Source organism: Gavia stellata, chromosome 17 (assembly GCF_030936135.1).
Source record: "Gavia stellata isolate bGavSte3 chromosome 17, bGavSte3.hap2, whole genome shotgun sequence".
NCBI lineage: Eukaryota > Metazoa > Chordata > Aves > Gaviiformes > Gaviidae > Gavia > Gavia stellata.
Window position 1 is genome coordinate 16768327 of NC_082610.1, and position 17656 is coordinate 16785982.

Sequence of the window (17656 nt, forward strand, 5' to 3'; positions counted from 1 at the left end):
CACCTCAGTTTCACCGGAGAAGCACCTTACCGGCCCCCGGCCCCATACGCGTCGACAAATCGACATCAATTACTGCTTTTTGACTAAAATACAGCAGCTCTTGCTGTTTCGGTGGCGGGGGTTTGTGGGGTTTTGCAGGGGAAAAGCTGCTGGGGGCGAGGGGCCGTTGCTCCGGGGCGCTCCCCGAGAGCCGCCCCCGTCCCGCTGCGAGGTCCGCTCCGGCCGCCCCCTCGGCCGCTGAGGGGACGGCGGCCACGCAGCAATCCTGCACACGGAGGAAGGCGTTAAGTCTCTGCAGCGGTCGTTCTTGGCTTATCAAGGCTTGAAAAACGGTGCTTGGCTTCGAAGGGTGTCGCCGTTTCAGCAGCAGTGCGCTCCTGGCCGCGTGAACACCGCCTGATAAAACAGGGCTCCCAGGGGCAACGCTGACCTTCGAAGCGGCCAAACAAAATGCTCTCTGTGTGCTCAAATATTTTTCCAAGTCTCTGACAACCCGGAAAATTGTGCAAGAACACCAGCTGACTGAAGACTTCCCTTGCTTCGGTTGTCAGCTCTTTTCCTATTGCTGTTACCTGAGATCCACCTGACAAAAATTCTTCTGCTCCACACTGTTTGTCGTAGAAACCTGGGCACTGAAAGGAAGCTTTTTTTCCCCTTCATTTTATACTCCTTCAACATAAATTCTTCTTTAACATTCATGTTACTTGACCACTCTCCACTTTCAGTTCCTCCAGGTTCCTGCTGCCTTTTGTCTCCCTTTGCCTCTTTGCTGCCCTCACTTTATTTTGTCCGTAGCCAAAATTCCTTTCTGCGTGTAGCTATAAGCCACATTGCAGCCTGGTGTAAAGACGCCCAGTGTGGCCCTAATTGAGGGGAGGAACAGGACAACGTATTGGAGTGGGACACTGCACCAGCTAACTCGCAGGGCTTTTTTAGTTCTTGAACTACAAGAGATCTGAAGTTGTTTCTGCAATGCTTCTCTGCAATGCTTCTCTGGTGTCTGCGTGGCTCTGTGCAGAGCAGACACTCCACCTGATCTCCCACTGCTGTCTCCTGGGCCACAGTCCTGATTTAACCCCTTGTCCTGTAAGAACTTAATCTTTCTCTCTCTTCCCCTTTTAATTCTCATCTCCATAAGACACTGCACTGACTTTTTACTTCTGACTCAAACCTAGATCACCTTTTCTGGTTTCCGCCCTCTTTATATTATTACTTTCTTTAAATTTTCAGTGTAAGTATTTTTTAATGTTAAGACTTTCTAGTCAGTCTCCCTTCACATTGGTTCACCAATTTTTCTCTCATTTTTTGGCATTCTGTTACCCCCTGTGGTACCGTCAAGAAGGATACGATGCCATTTTCTGGTAGGCTTATCTGCCACCCCATCGCTGCTGTGGTGCTTCTTTAATCAGAATTTCCCTGGTCCGTCTTGAATTTCTTGTATCTCCACTGCTCCTTTCCTTGAGACGCCTTTTAGTATGACTCAGATTCCTGTGTAACAACAACAGTATTGACAGAGCGATGATTGTTACTCTTTGGCTTTTATGTTTGCTTACTTTTCGTCCGTGTTAAAGAGTTGGCAGGAATACTTGGCTAAATGCAGTCTTTATTCTGCTCGCTGCAGTCCTGAAGATGAGTGGAGAAAATCTCTCCCTGCATCTGAAAGAGGAGTTAGGACCAGGCCAGGGGATAGCACTGCAGTTGTTTGTTGCACGCCACTTTTTGGAAACCTTTAACCACAATCGTTACCTTTTCCTGTATATGACAATACTGTGATATCACATGTCCTTCAGCAGAGGGGATTTACATCCGTGTTAGGGCCGATGGGAGAAATAATAGCACTCTGTAAATGTATGCTGCAGGCATTTTATAGGGCAGTAGCAAATGACGCTGAGCTGTGTCAGGATTCCCAGATTGCGCCCATGGCACGTAAACCCAGATATAGCATGTTACACGTCAGCACGATGCCTTGATGTGGTCCAGTCTCTTTTTCTGGCAGATGTACAACAACAAATGGGAACCTCCGTGATGCGTATGCCTATAGCTCTGTCCTCCCTGTGTCTTAAATCACTTCCCAAATTGTGTTTGCTCTTCATAATCTTCTAATACGTTTACAATGCGATGAACTGATCCAGACTAAGCTTGCCAGAATTCCCAAGTACAGCTAGTCTGTCAGCAACAAGAGAAGAAACAACTTTTTTTTCATGCCTTTAAGCCAAACTGATATTTCTGTTAAATAAAAACCATGATAGAAAAGGTTTCTTCCTCTTTTTGTAACTCTCTGATCTGTCTGATTCTGTGCATGTTTAATCTCAAACTTGCTTTGAAAGAATTGTAAAAGTCAGTGAATTTAAACCTACATCTTCCAGAAAACCAAAATAACTCCTCTCAAACCTCCCAAGAACCTGTAATTTCTGCCTCTGAAGAAGTTCAGATTGATTTTTTTTTTTTGTATACACCTTTTTAAGCAAGAACTCAGTTACGTTTTATTTTTTATTAAATATCTTCACATTAGGAAATTACTTGGGACTCGAACTGTGTAGAAAAGACTTAGAAAATGTAAGACAATATTCCACCAGAAAGTGTCTTCGTTGCAAGTTTTTAACCAATCAGCTGTACTCAACAACAGATTTTCGCTCCAGCCATGCACACTTCAGGCATGTGACTAATCCTATTAACTTTAAGTTAAGTGTGTTTGAGTGTTTAAAGGATTAGCGTCTTAATTACAGGCCATCTGCAGAGGTCAAATATCAAAGGCGGTTCAGAGCCTGAGTTTTAGCATTTTGTGAATGAGTAATATTTGTGTGAGTTTTCCTTTCCCCTTTTCACCCAACATCCCTTCTCCAGTAAGTTAAATGGGTGTTCCAATATGGCCTTTATTAAATGAACTGGATCATCCTAATGTCCAACAGACAGGTCTCTAGATCATAAGCTGTTTAGACATTAGCAGAGCTGGCAGTATGTGCTCAGAAGCAGCCTAGGACTTGGAAAACACAGGTTTGAACAAATCAAGTTTGCATAGTGTGGTGCCAGCCTACTTTATAGCTGCTTCTGATCTGAATTATTAACCACTAAGATTTTTTTCCTAATGATATATTAAACAGAAATGGAAAGCAAGAGTCTCAGGATGATAATTAGCTGGTATTGACAATGTATAATTTAGATATCTAACTTAGGTGTCTAAATTATGACCTTTAGCTCCAAACAGGAATATCAGAAAAACAGGGGTAGGCATTGTCTCCTTCTTCCTGCCCAAAAAGTGTGATCAATTATATTTAGGTAATTTCTGATAGATGCTTGTCCAATCTGCACCCGAAAACTCAAAAAACAAGGCTGTCATACCCCATAGCAATCTCTCTTGCTGTTTTTTTTTATCTGCACCATGAGAAAGCTATTTCTAACATCTAACATATATCTCTGTGGCCCACTGAGCCTTTTCAGCAGATAAGTTTATTGCCCTCGCCCTTCGAAATACCGTGCACATGTTTAGGTCCCCTCTATTGCGTCTCCCCTTTCTCCAGGACACACCACTCCAATTCCTCCAATGTTTCCTCATAAAACCTCTAATTCACCGTTCTAGCCAAAGCAGAATACAGTGCTCCAACTGAAGGTTTACTAGCCCCAAGCATAACAGAAGAATCTTCATTTGCCTGGAAACAATATTCCTTTTTATGTAGCCCCCGGTGCTATTTGCCTTTTTTGTACTGGCGTGGCCGACTCCTGTTTAGTTTGTGATCCATGCTAACCACCAAGTCTGTTTATACAGTGATGTTATCAGACCAGTAATTCCATAACCTGCATTTGTGATGTTGGTAATCCTGCAAGAGTGAAAGCATGTCCTTTGAATCACTTTCTTTCCCCCGACTGTAATTTGCCAAGTTCATTGAGATCCTAGCCCTATCCTCCAACACTTCCTGCCCCTCCCAGCCAGTGCGTTTGCTAAGCAAGTTGTCTGTTCTGCCATCCAAATTATTTAATGAAAATATCAAATTGGTGCTATGGAGATACTCCTGCAGAATTCTGCTTGATTCATCCAGCCAAGTTAACAATGTACTTGTGCTAAATATTCTCTGGGTCCAATTTACACCCAGTTGTGTACTCATCCATCCGTGTTTTTCTGTGAGTTGCTTGTGAGACAGATGGTCGTGTGAGACAGTGTTAGAAGTCTTTCTAAAACCAAGACATCTGGCATCTGTGGCTTTTCTGCTATACACAGGAGCACTTACCTCATCAGAGTGGGAAATGAGCTTGTTTGACATGATTTATTCTAGACAAAGCAATCTCACTGATACTATTTTCTTTTCTGGGTACTTAAATGTGTCAACAGAGGGAGAGGTTTACCTCGAGCAGCTCATTGTTTAATGGCTCAGCTGGTCAGGGAAGGGATACAGCTTCCTAACTCAGGAATGCAAGCTAGACAAACTAAATCCAGAGAATGTGAATTCCTCTGTACCTCATCTAAAATTATCAGTCATCTAAAATGCATATATTTCAAATCCAGAGTAATCACAAAAATAATTACTTTGACATTGCTGTACACTAAGGACAGAAACAAACTTAAGATGCCAAGAAATAAACTTCCCTAGTCTTTAAAAGTGATTTCAAGTAACTGCCTTGGATGTTTCAGGACATTTCTCAGCTTCATGCTTTAAACAAAGGCTATGGAACTTTCCGGTCCAGAGATAAGTGGAAACAAATACATTTGCACCCTACCAAGCAGTTAGCTGTGTTGCACTCCGTGACCGCCTGTGAGTATTCAGTGCACCCTAAAGTCAATGGGTGAACTGTATTACAAGGGTGAAGAACTGGGCCCTGTGGATCACCTATCAGGTGATGAAAATACAAACATCTTCATGAAAAATACCCCACAACATGAACAAAAAGTAGGTCTGCCAGGAAGTGAGGATAATGATACTGAATAACACCAGCTGGTGGAATAGCTGTATTTGCAAGGTGTTCTCTTAACCAGAGAAGAAAGAAGATTAAGAATGGAAAAAAAGAAAATACATATATTTAATTTAGCTGTTTAGCTTATTCAGTAGTTTAGTTAGCTAAAGTATCTTGAAAGTACCTGTTGCTTAAACATGTCAAAAATCCAAAAAGAGAAGCATATTGGAAATAGACAGAAAACCCCCTCTATAATATGTGGTATAAGTACAGTATATAGACAGTAGGTCAAACTATTTAAGCAAGCAATATATTAATAAATGTTATTAAAATAAGACGCAAAGAAAGAATTGTTTTATAAGAATAACCTCCTTTCCAAAGTTGCTGAAGACAATGAAAAAACCTACCATCACAGTAAATGTGAAAAAGCAGTAGTTAAATATTGAACAGCAGCCATAGTGCCCAGATACTACAGAAATTAAAGACCACGTGTAAGACAGACTGCAAAGCAATAAGGGCTTTCCTCCATGACGGGATTAGACTGATTCGGATTGCTGGAGAAACATGAGCCTCTGGGGAGAGCAACCCAAAATAGAAAACCTGGACTGAGAGACAACTGCCCCAATTCAGAGAGCCGTTTCCAGCAAATCCATCGTTCAGTGCTGGCAAGCTCTCTGCCCTAGAAACTACTCTGAACCAAACCACCCAGCTGCACTTCGTCTGAGCTTCCAACTAAGAAACTAAGTATTTGCATGGAATATAAACTCTGAGAAAATGGTATTTCAGGTGCGTAGAAAGCAATGGTTAGCAGTATTGAGCAGCTGTGAGCGCACACATGTACATACAGAGATATACGCGTATGGGCCGGCTGTAGAGGCTGTATAGGCGTGGACTAGGAGTCCCTCTCCATCCCCATCACACACGGCGGGCGGCATCCCAGAAGGACGTAGTGCAGTGTCGCTGCCGGCTGCTCATCCACACGCCAGCTCATATGACCAGTAACAGGAGTTTGTTCTTTCTACCTGGGAGCAAAGAAATAAATAAGCTATAAGAATTGAGAGCAACGCTAGAAATGACAGAGTTGAAGTGGAGAAGTTAAGGCCCTAGCCCGTGGGGTGGCTTGGGCAGGGGGAGATGGGGTCTCCGAGGGGCCTTCTGCTCCGCAGCCGCGCTCCCTGCCTCAGCTGGGGTTATGACGGCAGATGGCGGCCGTGTCTTTAGTAGAGCAGCAGCTGGAGCCTACGCGGTGCGCAGATCCTGCACAGCAACACGTTCAGCCCAGCACCTGTGACCCTTTCCTGGTGCCAGCCGTTGTTCATGTTGGCTTCTTCTCGGGCACTTCTGTACACAATGTCTTCTGCGCTGAAAGGCTCAGCAGAGCCCGCCCCCCCCGAGCCTTCCAGGAGGAGATCTTTCCAGAGAATGCTGCTGAGAGATAAGTAAACAACAGAAAGAGCATACCAAAGGTTTATCTGTTTTACTGAAAGTATTCGAAGCTCTTCATAATCATACGTGCCTCCGAAGCTGAGAAATGTGCATTTGCCACCTGCAGTTGCAGATGGTTGTGGCATCTGAAGCAGATCAAATGGATTGTGCATTTTCTTATATTGCTCTGGAGCCAAAGCATCTTCTTTTCAAACACTTAGAGAAAGATTTGGATTTATTTCCCAAACAGCACTGAGAGCCTGCTTTGAAGATCTATTTCATTTTTTGGGGCTATGGCATCTCTGGAAGTTAGGCTCCCAGCTGTTTTTACAGATCTCTGCTGTATTACACATGAAAATAAAACCAATATAATCAGCTGCCAAATGAAAGCAACCTAAAATGAACTGTTTCTTGAAACTCTGCTCCTCTTTTTCTCACCCCGTCCCTGCCTTGAAGAAACTCATGCTCCTCCATGATTAACAAATCCAGTCTTTTTTGCATACTGTCAGGGAACAAGCTCCAGTATCAAGGGCACAAAAAACCTGCACCTCTCTATAAGATCAGAGTTATCTGGAGTGTTTCCTTTGCTTATGTTCGGCTAATGTAGCGAAGTTCAATGCAAAACCACATAGAAGCAGGAGTGTATTTTATTTTAAACGGATTTCATGCATACTTTCTCTCACAGACCATTGTCACTCCTTCTCTCATGTGTATGAGGCTGGAGATGCGTGTGGCCACATAGCCTCGACAGGACTCTGTGGTGCAAGCCAGGAGCCAAGGGTGACCCAGCACAGTCAGTACCTTCACTGACCGCGTGCTGTCCCTAAACATGGCATGCAGACTTGGATACCAATAACAGGGGCCATCAACAGTCCCAGACAAGGCAAAGTTAATGAATCAGGTCCAGGGGCCATCCAGGAGTAGCAGGATGGGACCAGAGACAAGGCTTGAAACAAGGCTGCAACACAGGTCTAAGGTCCACCCAGGAGATGGGGCTGAAGACAAAGCTACAGCATAGGTCCAAGGTCCACCCAGGAGACACGGCTGGAGACAGGCTACCTCCAGTATAGATCTGAGGTTCCTCTAGGAGTCAGGGCTTGAGAAAAACTGTCTCCAGCGTAAGTCTGAGATGCACTCAGGCGGCAGCCCTTTGTTTTCCAGACCTGGGTGCCTTCAGAAGTTGCACATACCATTCCTTTCGCCCCTTGTTTCTTGATGATTTCACACTTGTACATTGCCATTCATACCTCATCCATACCAACCCTACTGTATCTATGTCAAATCCTTATGGGTGTACCGTCACATTAGAGGAGAAGTCTTTACCTGGTGGCCACGTTGTAAACAATTCAATGCAAACTAACACTTCAATCATCATCAGGAAGCTAATCAAAAGCTAGTGCAGACGGAAAACAGCAGCGTAAGATGTTACCAACGTGAAACAGAATTTAGCAAACAGGCTGCTGCCTCCTACATGAGCTCCGTCTTTTGAGTGTAGCCCCCATATCGAGCACTTCATAGTAGTGTAATCTCACACGCAATTTTCTCAGCATGGTTCTCTGCAGTGATAAGCTGTATTTACCATGCAGTTAGCATAGTCAAAAATCGACAGTGTTATATTTAAAACTAATAAAATAAATTCTTGATCACCATCTTCTGCTAAGTCAGGCTTTGTGTAGTGTGCTGAGCCTCAGTACAGGGATTGTGGACTTAGAAATAAAGAACATAAGGTCATTTGGAGAAATGTAGTTTCAGTTAAGCAAATGTAAGGGTATATTCATTCCAATACACTCTCAGCAAATCATTTGGCTTCATATATTTAAGCTTTTATGCAATTGCTTGTTGGCTAAACTTATTTCAATCTCCATTCTGCAGATTTAACTCAGATTTCCTAGAAGGAGGTTGTAATTTGTGGAGCATATTGTACTCCTTTGGTGTAACTTTGAGAAATAAAAAACGTGCGGCCTTGTAACGAATGATACTAAAATTTCTGACTTCCCTTCAACAAAACTATCTTATTAACAGTTCTGCGTTGAAATAGACCACCATTTTATCCCTGGCACAAAAAATTAAGAGAAAAGCAATCCATTTTGTCAGAGCATACCTTGGTAAATCTAATTCCATTCCAATAAATGAGCAGTCCAAAGAGGATTGGAGCTTACCACAAAATACCAAAATAAAGGTCAGATTTGTAGCAAGCATAAATCAACATTCTTGCATGGCTTCAGTAGATTTATGCCCATTTATACTAGGCAAGAATCTGGCTCATTACCACTGGATGAACTACAAATAGAGGGTCAAGCAGGAGTTTGAGTTTTAACACTTATTTCCTTGACTTGTTAGCTTAAATCAGATTCTAAATATTTTGAAGACTTTTTGTTCACAGTAACTGAGGAGGAAGTTGGTCTGGAAGTTGGTTAAATTCCCTCCCTTGAAAGTAAGCTTTTCAAACAAGGTCTGTGCAGCGTTATTAAACAGCTTGAGCAGAATGAATTGTCAGCTTTTCCAATCCATACATTTCAGGTTTTGAAATGTAGCCTTTAGGGCAACATAAATAACACAAAATCAGCTGATCGATTGTCCAAGGTTGTGATGATTTGGTGTTGCTCAGCAGGAGATGATTTGGTGTTATAGACTCATTCCCCTTTGAAGCACTCGCCTCCAGATAGTGCTGTGTGAGTATTTAAAAAGCATGCAGCACACAGAAATTGAGCAAAGTGCAGTACAGGGAGGAGCAAACCCATGCTAGGATCTGTGCAGAATTGCAGGAGAGTCTGAATAATCATCTCACAGGGTTTTAACATCCGATACGGTTACATCAAGCTTTTCTTGGAGCAGGCGTCCAAGAAGCATTTGTGGATGGCCTAAGCCAGCACAGGTCCTGAGAGAAGAAACCTCTGCTCTGCCTGCATCGCTGGCTTTTCCATCGGACCTTATTTGTGCTGGCATCAGGATTTGTACAATTGCACAATGAAGCCGACCAGGAACCATTCGGCTGGAAGCAAACCGAACAACAACAACAAGTTAGTTCCCCTAAGGCCACGGCTTTCAGCAGTGCAGCCAGACTGTTGTTCATTGAACTCTGCTCTCCCAGCGGGCTGGAGAAGGAGGTTAAGGTCACTGATCTGCAGAAGGACGGCTACCTGCCATTTCCCCTGTTAAATGGGCTCAAGTGCAGCTGGGACAACGGATTCCAGTCCCAAAACACTGAGTCCTTGGCCCTCAGCAGGGCTGGAGAGAGAGAAGGGCGAGGGACCTGCAGGAGAGAAACCTGGGCCATGGGGAATGTGCCTGTTGGGCAAAAATGAGGGAGATCATTGATCAAGCACTTCAACTACGGGATCTCTGCCTTGAGACCAGCCAGGCTCTGGCAAAGTCAGATTCGGTTTGTGAAACCCAAAAACTACTCAGATTTTTTTTCCCCTGGGTATCAGTTGATGACTAATGAATGCCTTTATGCTCTCTCCAGTTCCTTTGCTGTTACTGAAGTTACCTGACTTAGAGAGGTTTTCTCCTCCCAGCTTGGTGTCTGTAGCCAGATCCTCTAGCAAAGTCAAACTCCTCGGTATCATTCACTACCACAGAAAGTGAGAAATCCCAGTGTTTACTGCATATTGCTAAGAAGCGTGAAGAAAACCTCTGAAAAATCACCATTATTTGAATGGAAAGGTCCTTTTTAATTAGCAAATGTGTTCAAAAGTATTTTTACTGAAGCATTTAAAAAAACATGGATATTTAGGAGGAGAATAGCCTAGTTGCAGAATTGTGCTATTATATCTCAGAAACTTCAAGGCAGGTCTGTGGCTGGAAGGGAGACTGTGCGGAGGAGCAGCAGACACTGCAAGAAGCCGTTGATGAGCAAGGAGGAACACCCTCCGGGGGATCCCTCGCCCACCTGATCTGTCTTTTAGCTGAATCACAAAGCAGAGGCCACTTCCACTTACAGATGTCAAATATCTCTTAGTATTTCCCACGATCATAGGAGTTTTAGCCTTCATGTCTGTCTTAACTAAATGCTGCTCTAAGTAATTCTGTTTCCCTTGTATAAATTCCCTGGCAGTTTTCAGTTCAGTTAGTTAAATAAACCATCATTTCCTGCCTCAAATGTCAACTATTGTGGCCCAGGGTTCCCTAAGGGTCTCACTGCCTTTAGATCAGCTGCTTCACAATCTGAGCACATTCTCCTCATTCTTTAAAGCATTTTCTCTGCTTTTTTTACACAAGGACTTCCCCTGTACAGGAAATCCAGGCTTTAACAGTAAAGATAATGGGCAAGTCATTTTCTTCAGCATCAGAGGGATTGCAGGAAGCAGTGCAGCTATGGCACTGAATCGTAGATTCAGCAAGATTCAGTTCATGTCACTCAAAGGAGACATCCTTTGGTTGGGATTTCAGATGGTTGAGGGGCATTGCAAAGTTACGAGTGGAGACCTGTACTCTCTTGTTGGCAGTTGGACACCTCATGTTACATCTTTTTTGGCCTGTATTCCCAGGCTGCCTCCCTGGGTGGGTTTCTGCACTTCTGCTTTTTGGTGAACAACCCTGAAACCTTCTGAAGGTATCTTTGGACTTTCCTCTACAGGTGAGGAGGTCAGGGCTTCTTTATCAGGCAAACTGCTGACCCAACAACAAGGTGCAAATAGCTGCAGATTTTGAGGTTGCAGGTACAATTTTAACTTCCCTGAGGATTAGCACGCTAGAGGTGGACAATCTATACCCTCCTTTCCGGTAAATAATATCCGAGATGATAAAAGTCTCATATACGTTGCAAATGCTACTTAGCATTTGCTTAATAAATGCCACTTTCTCCTGAAGGTGCTGCCACATTGGAGCAGTGGAATGAAGGATACTGATCCCGGTCAGAAAGTGCTAGAGAAATGCAGTGTCTGACATAGACTTTTCCCTCCTAAGAAACCTCCTGATTTACTTGTTCAGTAGTGGATGGTTTAGCTGGTCTGCAGGTCCCCTCCCACCACCCCGTCTCCATTCAGATCCACACAACACTTCTGCTGGGAGCAAAGGCCACAGATTTGTTTGCATGATTTGAAATACGATCTAAGCAGGCAGCATTAGTTAGTACACTGACGGTGACTCTTACCTAATGCAACAGTAATGCTGCACTCCAGAAGCAGTAGTATCTCCTTGTTAAACACGGGAACGCTTGAGTCTTGAACATTTTTCCAAATGCCCAGATATACGAAGGTCCCAGGCAAAGGCTCTCCCATGGAGGGACCTGCAGAGCAGAGCACTTAGGGCCCTGGCTATAAAGCTGGGCAGCTCTCCACCTTTGTGGTAAGGTAAGGTAAGGAGTTCTCTTGCCTTCAGAGAAATCACCAGGCTTGGTTGTTTTAAGAATGACCTCTACCTGCTACTTACCTCCAGGTCCTTTCTATGATGTGAATGGTTTTTGTGATGAGTGCAGTGCAGACAAATTGTGATGGCTTGTTTATACAGTCACACATTCAAAATTAAAGGTCAAATACCAAGGGCCTTAGTGAGGCAAAGAGTCAAGTCTGTGTTTCACAACCTAGGCCACATTGGGTAACCAGTTTCTCGGTGGGAGACCTCACTGATTTCTGTAGAGTTATCTGAATAATACCTGGCTTAAATCCTACCATTGTCGAGGCCCCTGTCAGGTGCAAAAAAGATGACCTTCCTCATGTCTGCTCAGTATTTTCCCAAACCCTACACAAAAGAGCAAAGCCACTGGGTCTTCTAATTTATGCTTTTTGAATCCAAAGCAGCAAGAACCTCCTGATGTGCAGAGCGGAGAAACTTAACAGGGCCGGGGAGCTCTCTGGTGCTGACCGTGCCCTCTCCTGCACTGCTCAGCAGAGCTAGCGGGGAAGGGAGCTGTTGCTCTTTCTTTGCTGACATCTAGAAGAATTTGGTTTTCTCTACTTCACCCTAGTTGTCTTCAATTTTATGTCACCTCCTGGCAGTTGTCATGTAATACATGAGCTGCTGTGATATTGAAGAGGACAAAACCCAGTAATGGCAGTATCTTTCTTTCCAAGCTTGAGTGTTTACAGGAAGTTTGCTGCTTCTTGAATCTTCCGTGTCACCATGGAAAAAACCTCACCAAAACCCTCTTAAAAGCCGTACCACTTTTGTGGTGTAGGGGAAAAGATTTGAGGCAAACATGTTTATGTAAATGCTTACATTGCTGTATAAAAGAACATTATCAAATCAAAACTTGGTACCAGTTTTACTGGCATTTAAATTCAAATCTGTCTGGTTGGGGACCCTCTGCTTGAGAAGTACCTGCTAATACTTAGGGAGAAGATTTATTTTTATTTGGAACAAAAGGAAAAGTTTACAACCTGGCTTTGTGGCATAGAAATCTGGTTCTGGAGCCAAAATTGGGGCATGGAATTGCTATTGACATCTCTTCTCATTCATCTATTTACCTGAAATTTGGGGGAGAAAATCTCTTTCAACCAAGCTGGGCCACGTTCAAGCCTTTGCTGATAATGCCTGGGGCAAATTCACAACTCTGACATTTAATGAGCACAACTGATGGCTCTGAGGAGTTTGACTAGCTGCCAAATTGATATGTCTGTGTATCCCATCAGTGACTGTTACATCTCATTTAGATTTTTTTTTTTCCTGATGTCTGTTAAATTGATTTTTGGCCAGTTTGTTTGGCAATCTTGCTGAAGCACTGCAAAGTGGACACGAGATAGGAACAATGCTAAGCAACCAGATGTAAAAAGACTGGCGCAATAAGAAAGTGTATTTGTTTTTCGCTGTTTAAACATGATTTACCAGCTGGGAAGCTGTCTTGGAGGTTATATTGCAGTTCCATTAAACTAATCCAGAGTACAAACACATCACACAATATGGTCTTACAAACACGCCTCACGCAAATACCCCTGCATGCAGGAAGTGATATGGCAGGAACGGCTTAGGTGACAGTCGCTGGAGGCACAGATGGGAACAAAGGGCTGGCTAGGAGAAATGGGATATTATGTCAGATCTGTCATATTTAGGTAAGGCTACATTCTCCCCATATGTGAGGGATCTCCATCCACCTGTCAGCAGCTGCTCTGAGATCCTGTGGGATCACTGGAGCACTGGCAGAGCCAGGGTCAGAGCCGATGAAGAGAGAGATGAGAAAAGTGCCAGGAAAGAGGGGCTGAATAAAGGACGTCAGCCGGTCACCTGCAGTATTGCATGAATGCCAAATTAGTGCCATAAGCACAAAATTAAAGACCCTAGGTACAATATTAAGGCCCTAAATACAAGTAGCTGAAAAACTAAAGTCCTGCCGTGGTGGATCATGACAGATACTGCATTGCTTGCTTCTTGAGTTGCAGAGCCTGGCCCTTCTCATGGTATTTGTCCTGCCATGCTGGCAGGCTGCCAGACACTATCGCCCCATTGGCCTCCCCTCCATCAGCCAAGAAATTTCTGCCTCTCCCCCAGTGATGAGGAGGATGGTGGCTGTCAGAGTGGAAGGAAAAACAGGCTACCTGCTGCACTGCTGTTAATTTTACCAATGAATTTACTTGGACAGGTAACTTCAGGTTGGCACCACTTGAAAAAACTGAGAGAAGACCATTAATGGCAGAGATCTCCGCTGCATCCCCACCCTACCGGCCGGCATCTTTCCAGCTTATAGATGTTGCCTTTCCTTGCACAAACCCAATCCTTTATGCTTTTCCTATGAAAGCCTCCTCTTTTCCTGATCTAAGAAAGAGAACATGCCAAGCAGAATGGTATACATTGCATCATTAGGTGGGATAATGTCACCCAGACCTTTGCTTGCCAGTCATGAAACTGTTCCTAGTTGCAGTGTCAGAAAGTAGCTTCTGAGGCAGCAGGTCCCATTAATTGGCCCTGCTTTGGCCTCTCCTGCATCTACTTTGACACGTGCACGATTAAACACCTCCACCCCCACTATTTTAGCCTTTCCCTGACTTCCCCCAGCCTTATCCCCACCTTCTGTAGCTGTCCTGTCCCTCTTGGGCCAACATCGTGGCTTAGTGGCTGCTGTCCTGCCCCAGCCAGGCCACCTCTTCAGCTCAGTTACCCAGAGGAGAGTGGCAGGGAGTGGGCAAAACATTGGCTCTGCCACTGCCAGCCGAGCTGGAAAGGTCGCAGGCTGCTCGCTGAGCTGCTCCCAGGGCACTGATGCGCTGCCCTCTGCTCGGGGCGCCCATCGCAGACCTCGCTTGGAGCTCTCCTGGCCCAGCAAGGTGTGCCAAACCCTGTGTAACAGAGCCCCGGGTTCAAGAGCTTAGGTGAGGTTACTTCCACCCTCACTGAGTTAAGAGCTCTTCTTCAGAGCTGCTTTATACCTGATGGTCTGAAACTTTTAAGGATAAAAATGGCCACTGCCCACTATTGGAAAGGGGAGAATTTTTACTTTGCTTTGTAAGATTTATTTCTAGGCTTGCGACTTCACAAGAAAACATCCATCAAAATCACATCGTACTGATTCCCGTCACACCCTTTTCTTTCTTTTCTGTCTTGATTTTACAGGCTGCTATTTTAATAACTGTTTGCAGTTGAACTCAATGCCATGCAACACTGAAAAGGCTGAAATCCTAGCTTTCCCAAGGGAAAACATTTCCCCACCCATCCCTATGGGACAGGGCAGTGTTCAGCCATGTGTCTGTTCCGCAGCTCAGGATGCCTCTTGGACATGCTGTTTTCATCTTGTCTCCTTCCCCATGTTACTCTGGACATGGTAATTCACAACCACAGTAGGTTTCATGCCTCCAAATACACCGATCTGCCTAAGTATAGGGACTTCAGAGAGCTGAGGTATAGGGGAATGTGGTGGTTAAACACTGTTGTAGGAATTACGTTATTGTGGTCTATTTTTAGCAGCTGTGGTCGCTGTGTATTGCAGCCCTAAGTCACCTCTGAACTTACAGTCGCAAAAATGAAACTGAAAAACAAATTAATTGGATCCGCAGACTAGCCAAAAGGAATCCTGTCTCAATATTTATAGAACAAATAAACATAAACAACTGTAAAAATGTCTTTTTGTTCTTTTTGGTTAAACATAGACCTCCTCTGCTGATGATCTTTTGGCTGTATAGTAAGTGTCCCAGCATCCGTGCTGTGAATAATTGTCGCTGGGATTTCATGTTTTTTTAGGTCAGCGCCACAAAAATGTTATGGCTGATACGAAGTGCAAGGGCTGACTGCCAGGTTTTGCACCTATTCTTTTGGGCCTGAACCTTTTTTTCACTTAAATCATTTTTACATTAGTGTACCTGTGCTGAAATGAGTTGCTTGAACATAGCTCTTCCTGATTTGCATCAGTGAAAGTCAGAAGAGCATCACAGAATCATTAAGGTTGGAAAAGACCCGTAAGATCATCAAATCCAACCATCAACTCAACACCACCGTGCCCACTAAACCATGTCCCGCAGTGCCACTCACGCTCTGTTTTCTTGGCCAGTTTGAAAGAGTCAACCCAAATCGACGCATTTCTCTAGCTGGCGGAGCGATGCAGTACACAGGCTGCTTTGTTAGCTTTGTTCTCCGCTGTCTGTGCATGCAGAGGGGCTTTTTCACACATTTGCTATTTGATTTTATGTTTTCTCATGCCCAATCTGTCTGACTGCCTTTGCTTTTCAGTTACTGTTTCTCAAAATGGCTCCAACAACCCTCTTTTGCCATCTCAGAGGAAAGGCACAATTGCATTATTGTACTGAGTGAATGCATTTTCTCATACATGTAGCTGAATGGGAGATTATTTAAATATCTTAAACCCTCTCCTAATTGGAGAGGAATGGGAGTGCGAGGAGAATTTATATTCAGACTCCTCAATTTCAGCGAATGAGTAATCAACACTCCATCACTTCCTACAAGGTTAAACAATTTTTAAGCAAATGGTTACTGTAAAAACACCATTTGACTGCATTAAAACAAACGAACAAACGGAAACCCAAGAATGGGTATTTCTGGTGATCTTTAGATCACGTGAAAGCTTTGTGGACCCCTTAGCAAAGGAGAAGCTGACTGGAAATGCTGATGGCTGGCTGGTGCCTCAGGGCTGCCCCACCAGCCCCTGCCCTATGCCCGTCCCAGCCCTCCTGTCTCTCCTTGCCTTGTGCTATCCTGGTGCTGGCATCAACACCAGCGCGCGAAAGCCCATGCTCTGAGCCAGATCAGGGTGGGGGGCGCGATTTGGGTTTAAAAATAACCCAACAAAATACGTTTGCTTGTCTCTGTGTGTGCATGTTTGAAAGCAGGCTCAGTTTCCCCGTGTGATTCATGGAAAGGCTGTACCAAGGTCTGTGCTGGCACGAGGGCAGGCAGGAGCAAGCGAGGGGGGAAATGGAGCAACCCCAGGAGCTGGGAAGGAAAATATCGCTAACTGATAGTGCTGCCAAGTATTTTATCTCCTGAAGCCACTGCCTTAGACCAGAGCAGCTGAATTAGTGCCTGTAGCCTGTGCTTTCGCAAGGCTGTCCCATCTTTACATCTTTGCTTACAGCCTTATTCTTATCAAAAGGTTGGTCATTCTCTTGGTCAATTTATTGCTATAAAGTCAATCATATGCAGTTATTCAAAAGTCAGCAGGTAGTGGTCTAATCTAGTCTAATCTAATCTGATAATTTTTATATACAAAATCGCATTTTCCTGTCATATTCAAAATAATGACATCAACACTTTTGGTCATTTAACTACAAAAGGCTTTAAGCAGTTCTGAGCGATTAAGCTTTGCTGCCACTATTCTCTTTTGCATCCTCCAGTATGGCGCTTTTCTTTTTATTGTTTCTTTCCTGCAAATTGTTTCTGTAATTAACTTCATTGGGCTTGATGTGAAGCCCATGGAGGTGAATGCACAGACTTTCATTAACTTGAATAGGCTGCAGATCAGGCCTCCTGTAAATGCTTTAACAGGCACGGGTCAAGGACTTGAAATGAAGAACACCTGTTTTACTGTGTGTTTCTATTGTTATTTCAGCTAGCTTCATCAAACTAATGATACTGATGCAGAAATGCAAACTCTCGTAGGCGTAACACTGGAAAGTAAAAGTCTGTGCTACATTTATCACAACAGGACTTAGAAATGCCAACCACAGGACAGGTTGCACTGTGCCTCACTCATGCACCCAGCAAGAGACAGATGGTGAGAGACAATCAGGCGGTTTGTGGCAGAACTGAGAGTTAAATCCAGACAACGTAAGTGCAAGTTTAGTGTCTGTCCCCCTCCCCGCTCCCAGCTATGCCTCTCGTTCTACTGAGGCGCAACAGCACACGTGCCTGTGCAAGTGCAATATTCTCTAATAATTTCCTTGTCCAATAATGTTACAGGCGGCAGAACATTAATCCAAAAGGAAGGGCTGACCCTTGGGTGTTTCTGTCAACCCCAGTGCTGTTT

At 44.1% G+C, this 17656-nt stretch overlaps 1 protein-coding gene across 1 annotated transcript in view; it reads left to right on the forward strand.

The window, feature by feature from the left end:
• Window positions 1-6086: 6086 nt before the first annotated feature.
• The window catches only part of TMEM86A (transmembrane protein 86A), a 49339-nt gene continuing 37769 nt past the window's right edge, over window positions 6087-17656 (forward strand). Inside the window, exon 1 of the mRNA XM_059826116.1 lies at window positions 6087-6227. Coding sequence (XP_059682099.1) covers window positions 6087-6227 — 141 coding nt within the window. The remainder of the gene's footprint in view (window positions 6228-17656) is intronic.